The sequence below is a fragment of the Myxine glutinosa genome, unplaced genomic scaffold, assembly GCF_964187855.1.
Source record: "Myxine glutinosa unplaced genomic scaffold, kmMyxGlut1.1 SCAFFOLD_2449, whole genome shotgun sequence".
NCBI lineage: Eukaryota > Metazoa > Chordata > Myxini > Myxiniformes > Myxinidae > Myxine > Myxine glutinosa.
The window spans coordinates 24,919-39,613 of record NW_027618543.1 but is presented as its reverse complement, the minus strand read 5'-3'; the positions used below and the strand labels follow the sequence as shown (position 1 = coordinate 39,613).

Below are 14,695 nucleotides of genomic sequence, written 5' to 3'. Positions count from 1 at the left end.
TGGTGGGGAGGGGTGGACATACACAAGGAGGAAAGGAGGGATAACAAAGAAAATGAGCAACAATGACCCGGTGTGGGGCAGATCAGCTCAATTCTCTCTATGGAAACATGTATACTGTACATAATGCCAGCTTAGTGGTATCTGGTATTACAAGTTATGTCATAAAAGTAGTGGAAGTAACCCATCCCAGGACAAGTTCTTTACCAGTTGTAAAAAACATATAAATATATAAAAATAATAGCATGTGTAGAAGAGATTGTGGATGTGCATGGATGAGTACATGAGGTAGTGACAAGCAATACATTTGAAAGAAGGAAGTGAGGAGGACGAAACAACGGACACAGGGAGAGGATTCCATGATTGGGAAAATAGAGGGGCGAATAAATGCAGGTGGGCAACCAGCCTCGAATTGGCAGGGTTAGGCGAGTACCTTCCAAGGAATGTTGGCCTTCCAGCAGCGCCAAGCTTCTCCAAGGTGCTGCAGAATGGTGCGAGCCTTGTTTTGCTTGATACCCTCAGGCATCATATCCAGAATGTCATGCATCACAGCTGCTCGCAGCTCCAAATCAAAGTGTGATTCGACTCGCTGCTTTGTGACAGTTTTTGCAACTCCCTTTGAGTGTCGCCCTGAGTAACAAAGTATCAGTGCACAGTCAAAAACAATGCTGTTTCTTTTTCATGTTCCACAGAGTATCGAGCAGGCAAATTAGATACTAGTTCATCTCCTCACATCAATTTGATCATAAAAGGGTAATAGCAGATAAGAAACAAAACAGATAAAGCAATCGACCTGCATACAGGTAAAAGCTGTGTGTCACGAGTTCAGAGGACATGTTCTAACCAGACCAACATTGTACGCTTGTGAAAACTGTTTTACAGGGCAAGACAGGTTCAAACCTGACTCATCGTATAGATGGCAATTACAAACATTCATAGTCAGTTGAAAATGTTAGTTTTGGATCCACCTGCCCCCCCGGCTGTGCTTGGACTTGGAATCACATTTCCCCATCAATTATTATCCCCACGCTTTTGGGGGGAAAAAACGGGGATGGATATATTGTAATCAACTCCATTTGTCTGGCCGCCTGTCACCATCTCCTCAAATGGTTTGACAAAGATTCACAAAAAATGTAGTCATGATCACCACATCGTAAGAAGGTGCAAGAGTAATAGTATTTTTGGTCCTGCCCCCTAGGGTGCGCCAAAAGATCAAATACTATAGAATGCAATGATGGAGGGGGTGGGGTGGGGGAGTGAGCGGAGGGGCAAATTAAATATATAACGATTTCTGGATTTGACTCTTGGTTCATGCCCCAGAAACGCAGGTGTCAAAACAGGGGGAGAGGGTGGGGAAAGTAACTCAAAATTTGGTATTGGGTCATTCCTGGTGGAACTTTTTGCCATATGTCAACAATGCATTAGGTGGGAAGCATGAGGATTCGTGGTAGCACACCATCGACTTCGCTCCAGTTTTGGTGATTTTTTTTTTTCCCCTTGCCCACATCAATACTCTTTTTAAAATACATTTTTTTCCCCCTTGCCCACATCAATACTCTTTTTAAAATACATTTTTTTTGAACGTTTTCAAAGTACAATGGTTATCACTGTATATTCTTCCTCTTCTTTAATGGCTTCAATTATTCCCAAGGTCTTGTGGGGTTGGCTGAGGGAAGTTTGCCCCCCAAGCCGTTCACGAATCAGCTGGCCAGGTCTGACGTTCGACTAAGGTTAGGACAGGAGTTTGGAATTTGTTCATGGTGCCAGTGATAGCTTGCATAGTCTTTGCGAAGGACACCGTGGGATTTTTAAGGTCCACCAACTAATGCTGGCAGACAAAATTCATATTGCAAATTGCTTAGGTGACAGATTGTGTCTTGAAAAAAATATTTCGGTTATTCCTAAGTTTGTCAAGTTTTGAAGGTGCCATGTTTATGACTTGGCAACATGCTGAAGTTGTGCTAATATAATGATTAACGCTGTTCCATGAGGCAGTATGTGATGCTCTTACAGCCCTGACTGATAGCAGCTCCGCTTTGTTGGATTATCAATGTAATAAATGTTTTCAGTAATATACTCTTTCGGCTGATCACCAAAGACTCCAGTCCCGTAGAACATGCATGTTCATAAAAAGGTCACTGCAGAAAACCCAAAGTCTCCTGTGTTGTGCAATTCTCAGCAACCAAAAGTGAATAAACAATTCACAAACACTTCCCATTTCTCCAAAACAACCTTCAAATTGGCGGGCAAGCAGGTTCCCAAGCCAGCGCTCCAACAGGGGTGTGATTCCTCGCATAAAAAACAGCCACACTCGCCAACCTGCTGCCCAGAAACCACATCCAGGGCCTTTGCCAACTGGTCCCTATACAACACACACAAAATCAGGTTCAACGATCAGGGAGGGAAATAAATAGACAAATACATAAATAAATGATAAATGGCATCCAGACACAGCACCTTCCACCAGCTCCAAATTGTATCGTCAACATAAAACACATGTAGGTTCACTCACCGTGTTGAAGCGGTAATAAATCAAGTGCTTCAGATCCTTGCACATTCGGATCTGCCTCATGAGCTTGTACTTGTAGCGATACATTCCTGTCAGCTGGCCCACATGAGCAAAGATGTACTGCAGGCCATCAGAAAGCTAAAAGAAAAACCGATCAACACACAGCCAAGTGAGGGTTTTTCATCAACATTTGTGTCGTCACCAGCAAACCATTGTGTGTTAAAGGGAGGTGGAAAGAAACAAATAATGCAACAATGTCAAATATATCCACACAAATAAAGCATAGCAAAAATTTAAACGAGAAAGTAGAATTTGACACAAATGTGTCGATGGATATGCCTCCACCTATGTTAAAGGTCAACCCTCCGCTATGTTTGATCCCAATTAAAGGTGAAAATTAAAAGTCCCTTGAGAGAAAGAGGGGGGAGGGGGAAGGAGACAGAGAGAGGGCGAGGGAAGAGAGGGCGAGGGAAGAGAGGGCGAGGGAAGAGAGGGCGAGGGAAGAGAGGGCGAGGGAAGAGAGGGCGAGGGAAGAGAGGGCGAGGGAAGAGAGGGCGAGGGAAGAGAGGGCGAGGGAAGAGAGGGCGAGGGAAGAGAGGGCGAGGGAAGAGAGGGTGAGGGAAGAGAGGGCGAGGGAAGAGAGAGGATGAGGGAGAGAGAAAGAGAGGATGAGACAGCCAGAGTGAGAGATGGAGAGAGAAGACAGAAGTACAAGTGACAACATCAATATGAATCAGATCATCAGATGCTGAAGAAACATCATCAGATGGGAGTTGTGGTCTGCAAAATTATAATGAAAGGGTACAGACCTTTGACCTGCCAAACTAAAACTGTACCAGTTCATCTTTGTGTTGCAGTCCATAAGTGTGTCAAGTTTGGTTGAAATCTCTTGAGTGGTTCATAAGTTATTGCAGTGATACAGATTTTCATTTAAAAGGCACTTGACCTTTTGAACCTAAGATTTAATCAGTTCATCTTTGGTGATGTAGGCCAGGGTTATTCAATCATCATAATCAGCTATTTTCAATCCACTGCTGAACAAAAGCCTCAGCATATTGACACCATGTTGCTCCATCTCTTGCTTTGTTATACCAAATTTAGTCAAAATCCCTTTGGTGTTTCACAGGTTAACACAGTAACAAAAATGTTCTACTTTCAGCTGAAGGTCACATGACCTTTGACCCCAAATTGTATCGTAAAATTTTGAGTCATAGTACATACTTATACCGAGTTTGGTCAAAATCTCTTTAGCCATTTACAAGTGATCACGGTAGCACCGAGGACGGACAACCCAAAAACAATGCCTACGGCTTCGGCAGCGGAGGCATAATATATAGATACATTTCTAAATGCATTTACAAACAAATAAATTAATAACTAGAACGGCACTCGGTAGAGAGCATACCTCCGCCAGGCTAACCAGTTAACGTTTTGTATTCCACCGATAGGTCAGATCTGGATCCGGAGCTGCCCCAACATCGAACCAGCTTGTTCTCGTCACCCACCCAACTCATTTACCAAGTTTTGGCTTCACTCGTCCAAAACTTTTTGAAATATCATGCTATATATCGTTTTTGGCCCCATCTCACAAAACCATCACACAATGGTGAAGAATCACTTTTTAAAAAATTAAGAATTCTCATATCCAGTCCGGTTTCATATCTTTATCGAAATCGATACATCCTTGTCACACACCCAAACCAGCCCACCCAGGTTCGTCCGAATCCATCCATAACTTCTTGAGGCATCGTGCTATATATTGGTTTTAGCCCGATGACTTAAGGGTGTAGTACTGGTGAACAGGTGATTTTTTTTTTTTAGCTGATCAGTTTCCTTATAGTCCTATAAACAAGAATCATGCTATTAGAGGTCATAGAAGTACCCCGAATTATTGAAAAATTCAAATTTCAATTCAATTCAATATAATATTTTGCATGAAATTTGTTATAACTTGGGAAATGCATCATTCTTTTGGGCTGAAATTTGGACAGGATATTCAGAATATCACTTCCTTTAAAATGATGAAGGCTTTTGTTTATAGGAGTAGCCATTGTGGATTTATTGAAGGACAACCAAGTTTTATCTGGTAATTGGCATAATTAGCTAATTAGTGAACATTTGACATAATTTCACAAAATCCTCTCATCAGGTAGTAGAGTAACACATGTATAACACAAGTACCAAGTTTTGTGTGAAAAGAATGATAGGTGACATAGAAGACAGAAGTAGAAATGTGTTCTTTGTTTTTCCTTGTTTTTTATTGACGGTCTAATTTATGCAAATTATATGCATGTAATATGACAAAGAAGCGTTGAAACTGGTCTGAGTTAAAGCCAAGATTATATCTTTCAAGAAAAACTGAAAATTAGATATTAACTTGACTTTGTTTTTGTGTAAAGGCCTCTCAAAGGTACCTATGTAGTTTTCTCAATTTTTCACCAGTACTACACCCTTAATGGTGAAGAATCACTTCAAACAAATTCTCTGATCCGGGATCTGGATTTGAATCTTCACCAACATCTAATCATTTCGTCCTTGTCACATTCCCAACCTCTCCACCAAATTTTGTCCGAATCCATCAACAACTTTGAGATATCCTGACAGATAGGGGTGCAAACATAACCTCCATCCACCTTCGGGGGCAGAGAATGGTAGAAATGAATACCTCACCTGAAAAGCATCGACGTTGCCCAGGCGGTACTGGACATGACTGTCAACAATGAGCTTCGTGAGCCGCAAGATCTCACGGCATAAATGGAAGGCATTTCCAAACCGCGACTTTTTACGCTCCTGCATGAAAACAACTCGTTCAGATGCACAGCCATTTTTACTCATACAAACATTAACAAATGGCAACAGGTGTGAAACAAAAAAAGGGGGTGTGGAAGAGAAGGAAAGGGTATGAGGACAAAAAAAACACCTTGGTGGTGAGTGTCTTGACAGGTTTCAAGTTAAAGTTGTAATCCAAGTGAAGGTAATTGAGATTCTTGCGGTGGATGAGCAGGTTCAACATGTTGTAGCCTTGGCGACACACCTGCAAACCAACTTCTACCCAATCCAACTTTGTAGACTGGAAGAATTTGGTTGCCTTGAAGGAGCGAAAAAGGTATCTGCAAGAAGCAGGTAAGACACAAGAGAGCTTAAAATGTGCTCTTCAAACATCGCATTTTGTCACGTTCAAACGATAAAAAACAACAACGGAAATAATTACGCAAAGACAGAAGTAAGTCGATGATGGAAAACTGATGAAACGAAAATCTTCAAGGTTGGTTTCCTCCCTTACTTTCGTCATGTTCGTTCATTCCCTTGAGCAAAATCGACCTGATGCCCCACTAATCTAGCAGTATTTTTTATATTTTATCTTCTGGCACATCAATCGCCAATGAACCTAGATTTTGCATACAAAAATAAATAAATTTTAAAAAATCATATCACTGCCATCATCATCAACATAATTAACAAACAATACTGTCGGGACTGAAGAATGTCGGACTGCCAAAGGAATCTCTTGGCAAGGGTTGCCATCATTTCCCAGGAGTAAGTGGGGAAAGAGTTTGTAATTATGCCAGGTTGCCGGTGATGAGCGATCAGTGCTGGCAGACAGGTCCTCCAGTGTAACGTCCTTCCAATGGACGGCGCACACTGATGAATCGCCCTGCATGGTACACCTCAGGTAGACAGCTCGAAGGCGAGTATGCCTAGCTCCAAGCTATCGTGCCAGCCCTATCAGTGCACAAACAAGGCCATCCTCAATTCAAAGATCATTCCTAGTTTATTTCACTTGCAGGGTCATGTTTGTTTCCCTGAGTCCGAATAGGGAATGGGAGGGGGGTGGAATGTGTAGAGAAGGTCGTGTGGAGCCCATGGCGTTAAGGTCAATCTTTTCCTTAGATCTTGTCAAATAGGCTTCTCAATGACACCTGCCTGGAAATCCAAAAAATAATCATCTTAACAGGTAGGTAACTCAACATTATTTTTCTTATCATCCCTGTGGGTTTGAAGCCTACAAGGATTGTATATGGTGGGTTGGTCCCATATTTACAAGGCAACAACAAAGAAATGGCATAATGGGACATTAATCTATAAAACAACTTTCTTTCAAAGCAATTCATTCAAAAAATTTCATTCATTCAAAACCATGTGAATCACGTGACAAATAAAGAAAGTGAAAATAAAGGGTGGGGGCCTGGTTGGTTGCATGGGCAGAAATTAATTTTGAGAACAAAAATACGTCAATCTCTGTAATCCTTTCAATACACTGCTGGGCAGGCAGGATGCCCAAGACAAGAAGTACACTTCCTTCCTTCCGTTCATTCTTCCTATGCAAAATTGACAACATCTTCAACAGCTTAACCACCACCGCACCCGTTCCCCCTCAAACCACCTGCCCCCCTTATCCTGCCAACCCCTGTCTCAGTTCTCCCCAGTCTCCCCTACTGACCTCTCTGAACTCCTCATAGGAATGAAAACTGCCACCTGCACTCTTGACCCCATCCCCTCCAGCTTTGTCAAGGCCTCCCTTCCTGCTCTCTCTCCACTTATCACTGCAACAATAAACTCCTCCCTGTCTACAGGCATCGTCCCACCATCCCTCAAAATTGCTGCTGTTACCCCCATTCTGAAAAATCCTGGACAACCCTGACACCCGAAATAACTTCAGACCCATCTCCAACCTACCCTTTGTCAAAAGTTTTGGAACGCGCTGTAGCCACTCAACTCAAACATCACCTCTCTGCCAATAATCTGTATAAAACATTCCAATCCAGATTCCGCTCCAACCACAGTACTGAAACTGCTCTCCTCAAAATCACCAACGACCTTCTCCTCTCCTCTGAAGCTCGCAACCTCAACATTCTCATCCTCCTCGACCTCAGCGCCGCCTTTGACACCATCAATCACACCATCCTCCTCACCCGACTTGAAACCACCTTTAACATTACCGGCACTGCCCTCTCTTGGATCAAATCATACCTCTCTGACAGATGCCAGTTCATCTCCATCAATAACTGCAAATCCCCCACTGCTCCCCTCCCCCAAGGTTCAGTTCTTGGCCCCCTCCTCTTCATCCTGTACCTGTCCCCCCTTGGTCACTTAATCCGCCGTCATGGTCTCCAATTCCACTGCTTCGCCGATGACATCCAGCTTTTCATCTCCACCAAGTCCATCTCCACCGCCACCCACTCTATCCTGACAAACTGCATCACTGAAATAAAATCCTGGCTTCAAATCAACTTCCTCAAACTTAACTATGATAAATCTGAAATAATCATCATTGGCCCAAAAACGCTCACCAAATCCACCCATAACTTTGCCCTCAACATCGACGGTTTCCCAGTATCCACCTCCCCTCACATCCGGAATCTTGGCATCATCTTTGACCAAACCCTCTCCTTCGACAAATACACTAAACAGATCACAAAGACAGCCTTCTTTCACCTGAAAAACATTGCCCGTCTCCGTCCATCCCTCTCCTCCACGGCTGCAGAAACCCTCATCCACGCCTTCATCACCTCCCGTCTGGACTACTGCAACAGCCTCCTCTATGGTTCACCCTCAATAATCACCAATAAACTCCAATACATTCAGAACTCCGCTGCCCGTCTACTCACCCATACCCGGACCCGTGACCACATCACCCCCGTCCTTAACAAGCTTCACTGGCTCCCCATCTCCCAGAGAATCCAGTACAAAATCCTCCTCTTGACCTACAAAGCCCTCCATAACCTGGCCCCATCCTACCTGACTGACCTCTCCAGACACACTCCCACCCACAACCTCCGCTCTGCTGGTACCAACCTCCTGACCCCCCCCCCCCCATCCGGACCAAATTGAGATCCTTGGGGGACAGGGCCTTCTCCATCGCTGCTCCCACCCTCTGGAACTCACTACCTCACACCATCAGAGACTCCTCCTCACTCACCACATTCAAAACATCACTCAAGACCCACCTGTTCAACACTGCATTCAACATTTAACCCACAGCATTTAACCCCTGACTATCTCTTCTCCTTCTCCTTCCTTTTGCTTTGATTATTTACCTATTGATTTTTGTCTTTTTGCACTTGTTTTTTGTACTCTGTCAAAGCGCCTTTGGGCTTCTTGAAAAGCGCTATATAAAATAAATGTATTATTATTATTATTATTATTACACAAACTCGTCTCAAGGCCGTCTGGACCACACATGGGCATGCTCATACACACTAACGGAGGAGGATACTTTGAGACCCGGTAAATCTCCATTTCACCTCGTCAGGCCCACCCACACGTGGGGATAGCAAGCAAAAACAACTTGCGTGCACGCACACACAAACATGGTTTTGTATTTTTTTTGTATACAAGGTCAAGACTCATGGAAGTGCTAGCCTTGTTTTATATCGTAGGATGTATGGAATCTCACCGCTTCTTTTGGGCCTTTGGTGGCTTGTGCTTAAGTGCATTGAGAACATAGTACTTGAGAAGTTTCTGGTACGAGACCCGTACCTTGACTGGCTGCCCAGCAGGACAGTGTTCCCGATACCTGCAACAAAAATTCAAAGAGCAGGAGCAATATTAAAAGTAAAAAGTAGAATTTGATACTAATGCATCAATGGATACACCTGTGCCCACGTTAAACGTCAACCCACTGTTAGGATTGATGTCAATTAAAGGTTATTTGAGACAGAGAGAGAGCACGAGAGAGAAACGACAGATCGAAGTCGGAGAGAGAGAATATCAGATGCTTCTAACTCAGGTTATGGTCTGTAAAATGATTTTCAAAGTGCTCATGACCTTTGACCTGTTCAATCTAAAATTGTCAAGTTTGTAAATACGTTTGTCAAGTATGGTTGAAATCTTTTGAGTGGTTCATAAGTTGTAGCAGAAACAAAGATTTTCAATTAAAGGGCACTTATCCTTTTGAACCTAATATTTACTCAGTCTGTCTTTGTATTTACGTTTAAACCTGCCATGTTGTCATGTTGAAAAACATTTAAACCTGCCATGTTGTCCGAGTGAAGCATACTTCGAGCTCTCCACGGCATCGAAGTTTAAGTGTTTTCCCATTCTTGTCTTTGTCAAATTTCCACTGGTTATTTTGCTGTGTACGTGTTATTGTGTGTTTCTGGTTGGTATTGGTTTGTAATTCGTACAAACTTGTGTGTAGTTAATCGTTTTCTGGGTCGTACCTCGTGCGCGGCCTGGTAACTTGGGGCTTCCCTCCCCCCGTCGGTGTTTTGTCGATTTGGGTTCTTTCCTTCACTGTATTGCTTGTTTCTTTTATTTTATTTTCTCCCCCTCACCTCACCTCCTTAGACAAAGAATTCTATATTGATTCTTTCTCTCCTCCCGGACACGTGCTTGTTCGCTCTCCTCCTCGTCTCGACTTGTGCCCCGCCCCCTGTATCTCGTTTTTCTTCCGCCTCTGCTCCTTCTTTCTCAAATCCACGTTCTCGCTTGGAGACTTTTCCCAGATTGTTTTTCATGGTTTTCATGGTTCTGTTTGGATATTGTTGGAATATGTTTACACCGCAGCCGTGATGCTGACGCCGCCCCCCCCCCCTCGCCCCCCCCCCCCGAATTTCCATGTTTTAAACGTTTCCCAGTGTGTACCCTGGTCAGAATAGGTACACCGTATCCCTGCGTGTCGTAAGAGACGACTAAGAGGGTTGGCGTCAGGAAGGGCATCCGGCCATAAAAACATTGCCTCAAAAAGAGAACCATGACAATTACAACTACATATGGGCAGGGTGCAGCCCGAAGTGGAGATCGGTTTCTGAGGTTTGGGACATGGAATGTAGGGACAATGACAGGGAGATCAGGAGAAGTGGTGGAAGTATTGGTCAGCAGAAGAGTGGACATATGTTGTGTGCAAGAGACGAGATGGAAGGGAAGTGGTGTGAGAATGGTGAAGGGTAGGCAGGGACAGAAATACAAGTTTGTGTGGCAAGGGTGCCCGGAGGGCGTGAATGGTGTTGGTGTCCTGTTTTCTGAGGAGTTTGTAGACAGTGTGGTGAGTGTGACTAGAGTGAGTGATAGGTTGATGATGGTGAAAATGATGATTGGAAAGCTCTTGGTGAACGTCATCTCGGGATATGCTCCGCAGGTTGGTCGAAGCAATGAAGAGAAGGACAAGTTCTGGTGTGCGATAGAGAAGCTGATGGAAAACGTGAAAGATGAGGAAGTTGTTGTGGTGGGAGGAGACCTGAATGGACATGTGGGAAGGAGTATGGATGGTTTTGAGGGAGTTCATGGGGGTTACGGATATGGTGTAAGAAATGGAGAAGGTGAAAGGATTTTGGAGTTTGCTGATGGAGCTGATTTGTTGATTTGTAATACTCAGTTCCAGAAAGAGGATAATAAGCTTGTTACATACACGTCAGGTGGGTCAACGACAACCGTTGACTATCTGATGGTGCGTAGGCGAGATAGGGGGCACCTCCGGGACACAAAGGTGATCCCGGGGGAGGAGGCTGTTTCACAGCACCACTTGGTTGTCTGCGACATAAGGGTGAAAGGTGCGAGGAGAGCTCGGCGGGTGAAGTACCAACCAAGAATGAAGGTGTGGAGGTTGAAAGAGGTGACAGTAAGGGAGGCATTAAAAGAGAGGCTGAGTAGGGTAGAGGATGATGTGGTTGAGCTTGAAAGTGGTTGGATGTCAATGAAAGCTAGTCTGTTGGGAGCCGTTGGTGAGGTATATGGATGGACAAAAGGACCACCGAGGCACTCGGGAACATGGTGGTGGGATAATGAAGTTGGAAAGAGGATTGACGAGAAGAGGAAGAAGTTCAAGGAGTGGCAGAAGGCGAAGGGTACGGGAGCAGAAACAGCAGAACATGAAAGTTATAAGGCAGCCAGGAAGGCTGCAAAGAAAGAGGTAGCAAAGGCGCAGGAGGCATGTAGGAAAATGTTCGGAGAACGCTTGGATTTGGAAGAGGGTCAGAAAGCAGTATTCAGGATTGCAAAGCACATAGCGAAAGAGAGGTGTGATGTGATGGGGGTGAGTTGCTTGAAGGATGAAGTGGGACAAATCGTTGTCGACCCAGATGGAATTAAAGGAAGATGGAAAAGCTATATGGAAATGCTGTTGAATACAGAGAATGAATGGGATGGCAACATAGAGAGTAACCCAGTTTTAGGACCAGCAGAGAAGATAACTGAGAAGGAAGTTGAGGAAGCGATAAAAGCAATGAAGAGTGGAAAAGCGGGAGGGCCGACGGGAGTTGTGGGAGATATGTTGAAGGCAGCAGGAAGTTGGGGTGTGAAGAGAATGACAGAGATCTGTAATCTGGTGGTGAAAGAAGGCCGCATTCCAGTGGATTGGGAACTGAGTACCCTCGTCCCTCTATACAAGGGGAAAGGTGACCCTCTGGAGTGTGGCTCGTACCGAGCGATAAAGTTATTGGAGCATGGAATGAAGGTATTGGAAAGGGTGTTGGAGAGGAGGATAAGGAAGAAAGTGAAGATCGACGAAATGCAGTTTGGATTTATGCCAGGAAGAGGAACGACAGATGCGCTTTTCATTGTGAGGCAGTTGCAGGAGAAGTACATGGAGAAGAGGCAGAAGTTGTTTTTTGGGTTTGTTGATCTGGAGAAAGCATTCGATAGGGTTCCACGCAAAGTATTGACATGGGCATTGAGGAAGTTAGGAGTGGAGGAATGGTTGATCAGAGTAGTGATGGCAATGTACAAAAGAGCGTGCACAGCTGTAAGGACGAAGGATGGGAACGGTGGTGAGTTTGAGGTGAAGGTGGGAGTGCATCAGGGGTCGGTACTAAGTCCACTACTATTTGTAGCTGTGATGGAGGTGCTGGCTCAGAACATAAAGGAGGGTTTACCGTGGGAGTTGTTTTTGCAGATGATCTGGTGTTGATTGCGGAAAGTATGGATGGACTGAAGGAAAAGATGAACAGGTGGAAGGAATGTATGGAGACAAAAGGTCTGAAGGTGAATATCGGAAAGACGAAGGTAATGGCAAGTGGTAAAGCATGTGGTGAGGTGGAAAGAACTGGGAAGTGGCTGTGTGCTGTGTGCAGGAAGGGTGTCGGAGTGAACTCCATTCAATGTACAATGTGCGCTGAGTGGGTTCATCAAAAATGTAGTGGTCTGAGAGGGTCATTTACCAGTGTGGCAGCTACATTCAAATGTAAGGTGTGCACAGAGGGAGCTGCAGATGGAGGAAATGTTGAGTTGGATCTTGGAGACAGCGTGAAGCTGGAAGGTGTGAAAACATTTTGCTACCTCGGAGACATGCTGAATGGAGAAGGTGGATCAGACTCGGCAACGGTTGCTCGAGTGAGATGTGCATGGAAGAAGTTTCGGGAACTGAGTGGCGTGCTGATGAGGAGGAGAGTGTCGCTGAAGCTGAAGGGAAAGGTGTATGCTGCATGTGTGAGAAGTGTTATGATTTATGGGAGCGAGACATGGGTAATGAACGTAGAGCAGCAACGAAGGCTGGAAAGGGTGGAAATGCGAATGGTTCGATGGATGTGCGGAGTATCGTTGAGAGAGAGGAAGACAAATGATGAATTGCGAAAGATGATGGGAATAGAGCCTGTGATTGATGCTGTGAAGAGGAACAGGTTGAGATGGTTTGGTCATGTGTTGAGGAAGGATGAAAGTGACTGGTTGAGAAGAGTGATGGAAATGAATGTAGAAGGAAGTAGAAGACGGGGAAGACCGAGAAAGACTTGGCTAAAGATGGTGGAAGAAGAAATGCGGGCAAGGGGGTTAACAAGGAGAGATGCAGAAAATAGGGCAAAATGGAGAATATTGTCATGGGGACCGCAAGGCTAACCCCCGCTCTAGCAGGGAAAATGGCCTTAAAATGCATGTTGTTGTTGTTGTTGTTGTCTGTCTTTGTATTACAGTCCATAGTTATGCCAAGTTTGGTCAAAATCCCTTTCGCGGTTCATAAGGTATCGTGGTAATGAAAATCTGCTACTTTCAGCTTAGGGTCACATGACCATTGACCACAAAATCTTATCAGTTCATCTTTACGGCATAACATATATTTGTACCAAGTTTGGTTAAAAAAAACACCCTTCAGCAGCTCACTGTTATTGCAGCAACAAAATCATCATAGCCGGAAAACACGAAAAGATAACGCCTCGGACATCTTTGGCAGTGGAGGTGATGAAAAATATTGAAAAGCCAGAATGGAAAGGGGGAAAAAAAAGAAAGAACAATAACAGGTCTGAGAGAGAAAAAAAAAAACAGCAGCAAGTCAATGTTTAACACAACAAGACAGGACATGGAAGAAGCGGGATGGCGTTTGGGAGAATAATCAAAATCAAAGGGTTAAGATTCATAAATTCAAGTGCGGCTAAAGTTGTTTTCACAATGGTTAGCTGCACTAAAAAAATAAAAACCACCCCCCAAAAAATGTCAAAAATTTAGACTTTTACATTTTCCAGATAACGGTTCTGAAACAAACTATTGTTCATAAAAACAACAAGTTACATGATTGCTTTCAGAGCCTCATTTAATATGCATTTTTTGCATGGATTATCGTACCAATTCTTGACCAGTGGCACATCCACAGCACGGCGAGTTCGCCCCGAGCGAAGGTCGAAGGGCCGAGGGGCCCATAGCAGGGCAATTCCATTGGCTGTATTGTCAGAGTACAATGGCGTCTCACGCAGGAATGGCTCCATACCTTCTGGTAGCTCAAACTCCTCATCGTCATCAGGGAGGGGCTCTAGACTTTGCTAGAAAGAGAAACAACAGCTCAATGTAAAATGTCATGCTGTTGATCAAAAACATTCACTCTCGTTGAAAAGATAAAGACTTCTGGAAAAAGTTTCAAGAACGCATTGGTCTTTATCCTCAGTTTGCTCCTTTCCCATTGGCAGACACAATTATCCAAGCAATGGTAGTTTCCATGTCATTTTCCAAGCAAGCCCCTCTCTTTGACTTTGCTTCCACACGAGTCCAAAACTATAGGAAATATATAAAAATAGTACTTGTCCACCTGTAGTGAACACTAATGATCTCATCAGCACGACTGTACTCTAACCCCATTGAGCCTGTTACAACTCACAGTGATCTCATGATCGCTCATACATTGAAAAGACCTGTTGGTTGCCACGTGGGCTTAGGGCTTAACAAGGCCCGTACCAGTAAACACGTACAATCAAAAAAGTTTTTCCTTCCAAGAGCAAGCACGATGGCAACCTGAAATTTTAGAAGGGGGGGGGGGGGGGGGGGGGGAAT

General features: G+C 44.2%; 1 protein-coding gene across 1 annotated transcript in view; it reads right to left on the bottom strand.

Annotated features, from left to right (window-relative positions):
* PRPF8 (pre-mRNA processing factor 8) overlaps positions 1-14,193 on the bottom strand; it is a gene marked incomplete at its 3' end in the record, with an annotated part of 37,507 nt that extends 23,314 nt beyond the window's left edge. Inside the window, 7 exon segments of the mRNA XM_078769417.1 lie at positions 431-627; positions 2,230-2,359; positions 2,510-2,644; positions 5,177-5,296; positions 5,427-5,616; positions 8,904-9,023; positions 13,997-14,193. Of these exon segments, the coding sequence (XP_078625543.1) occupies positions 431-627; positions 2,230-2,359; positions 2,510-2,644; positions 5,177-5,296; positions 5,427-5,616; positions 8,904-9,023; positions 13,997-14,136 (1,032 nt within the window).
* Between the last annotated feature and the right edge of the window lie 502 nt (positions 14,194-14,695).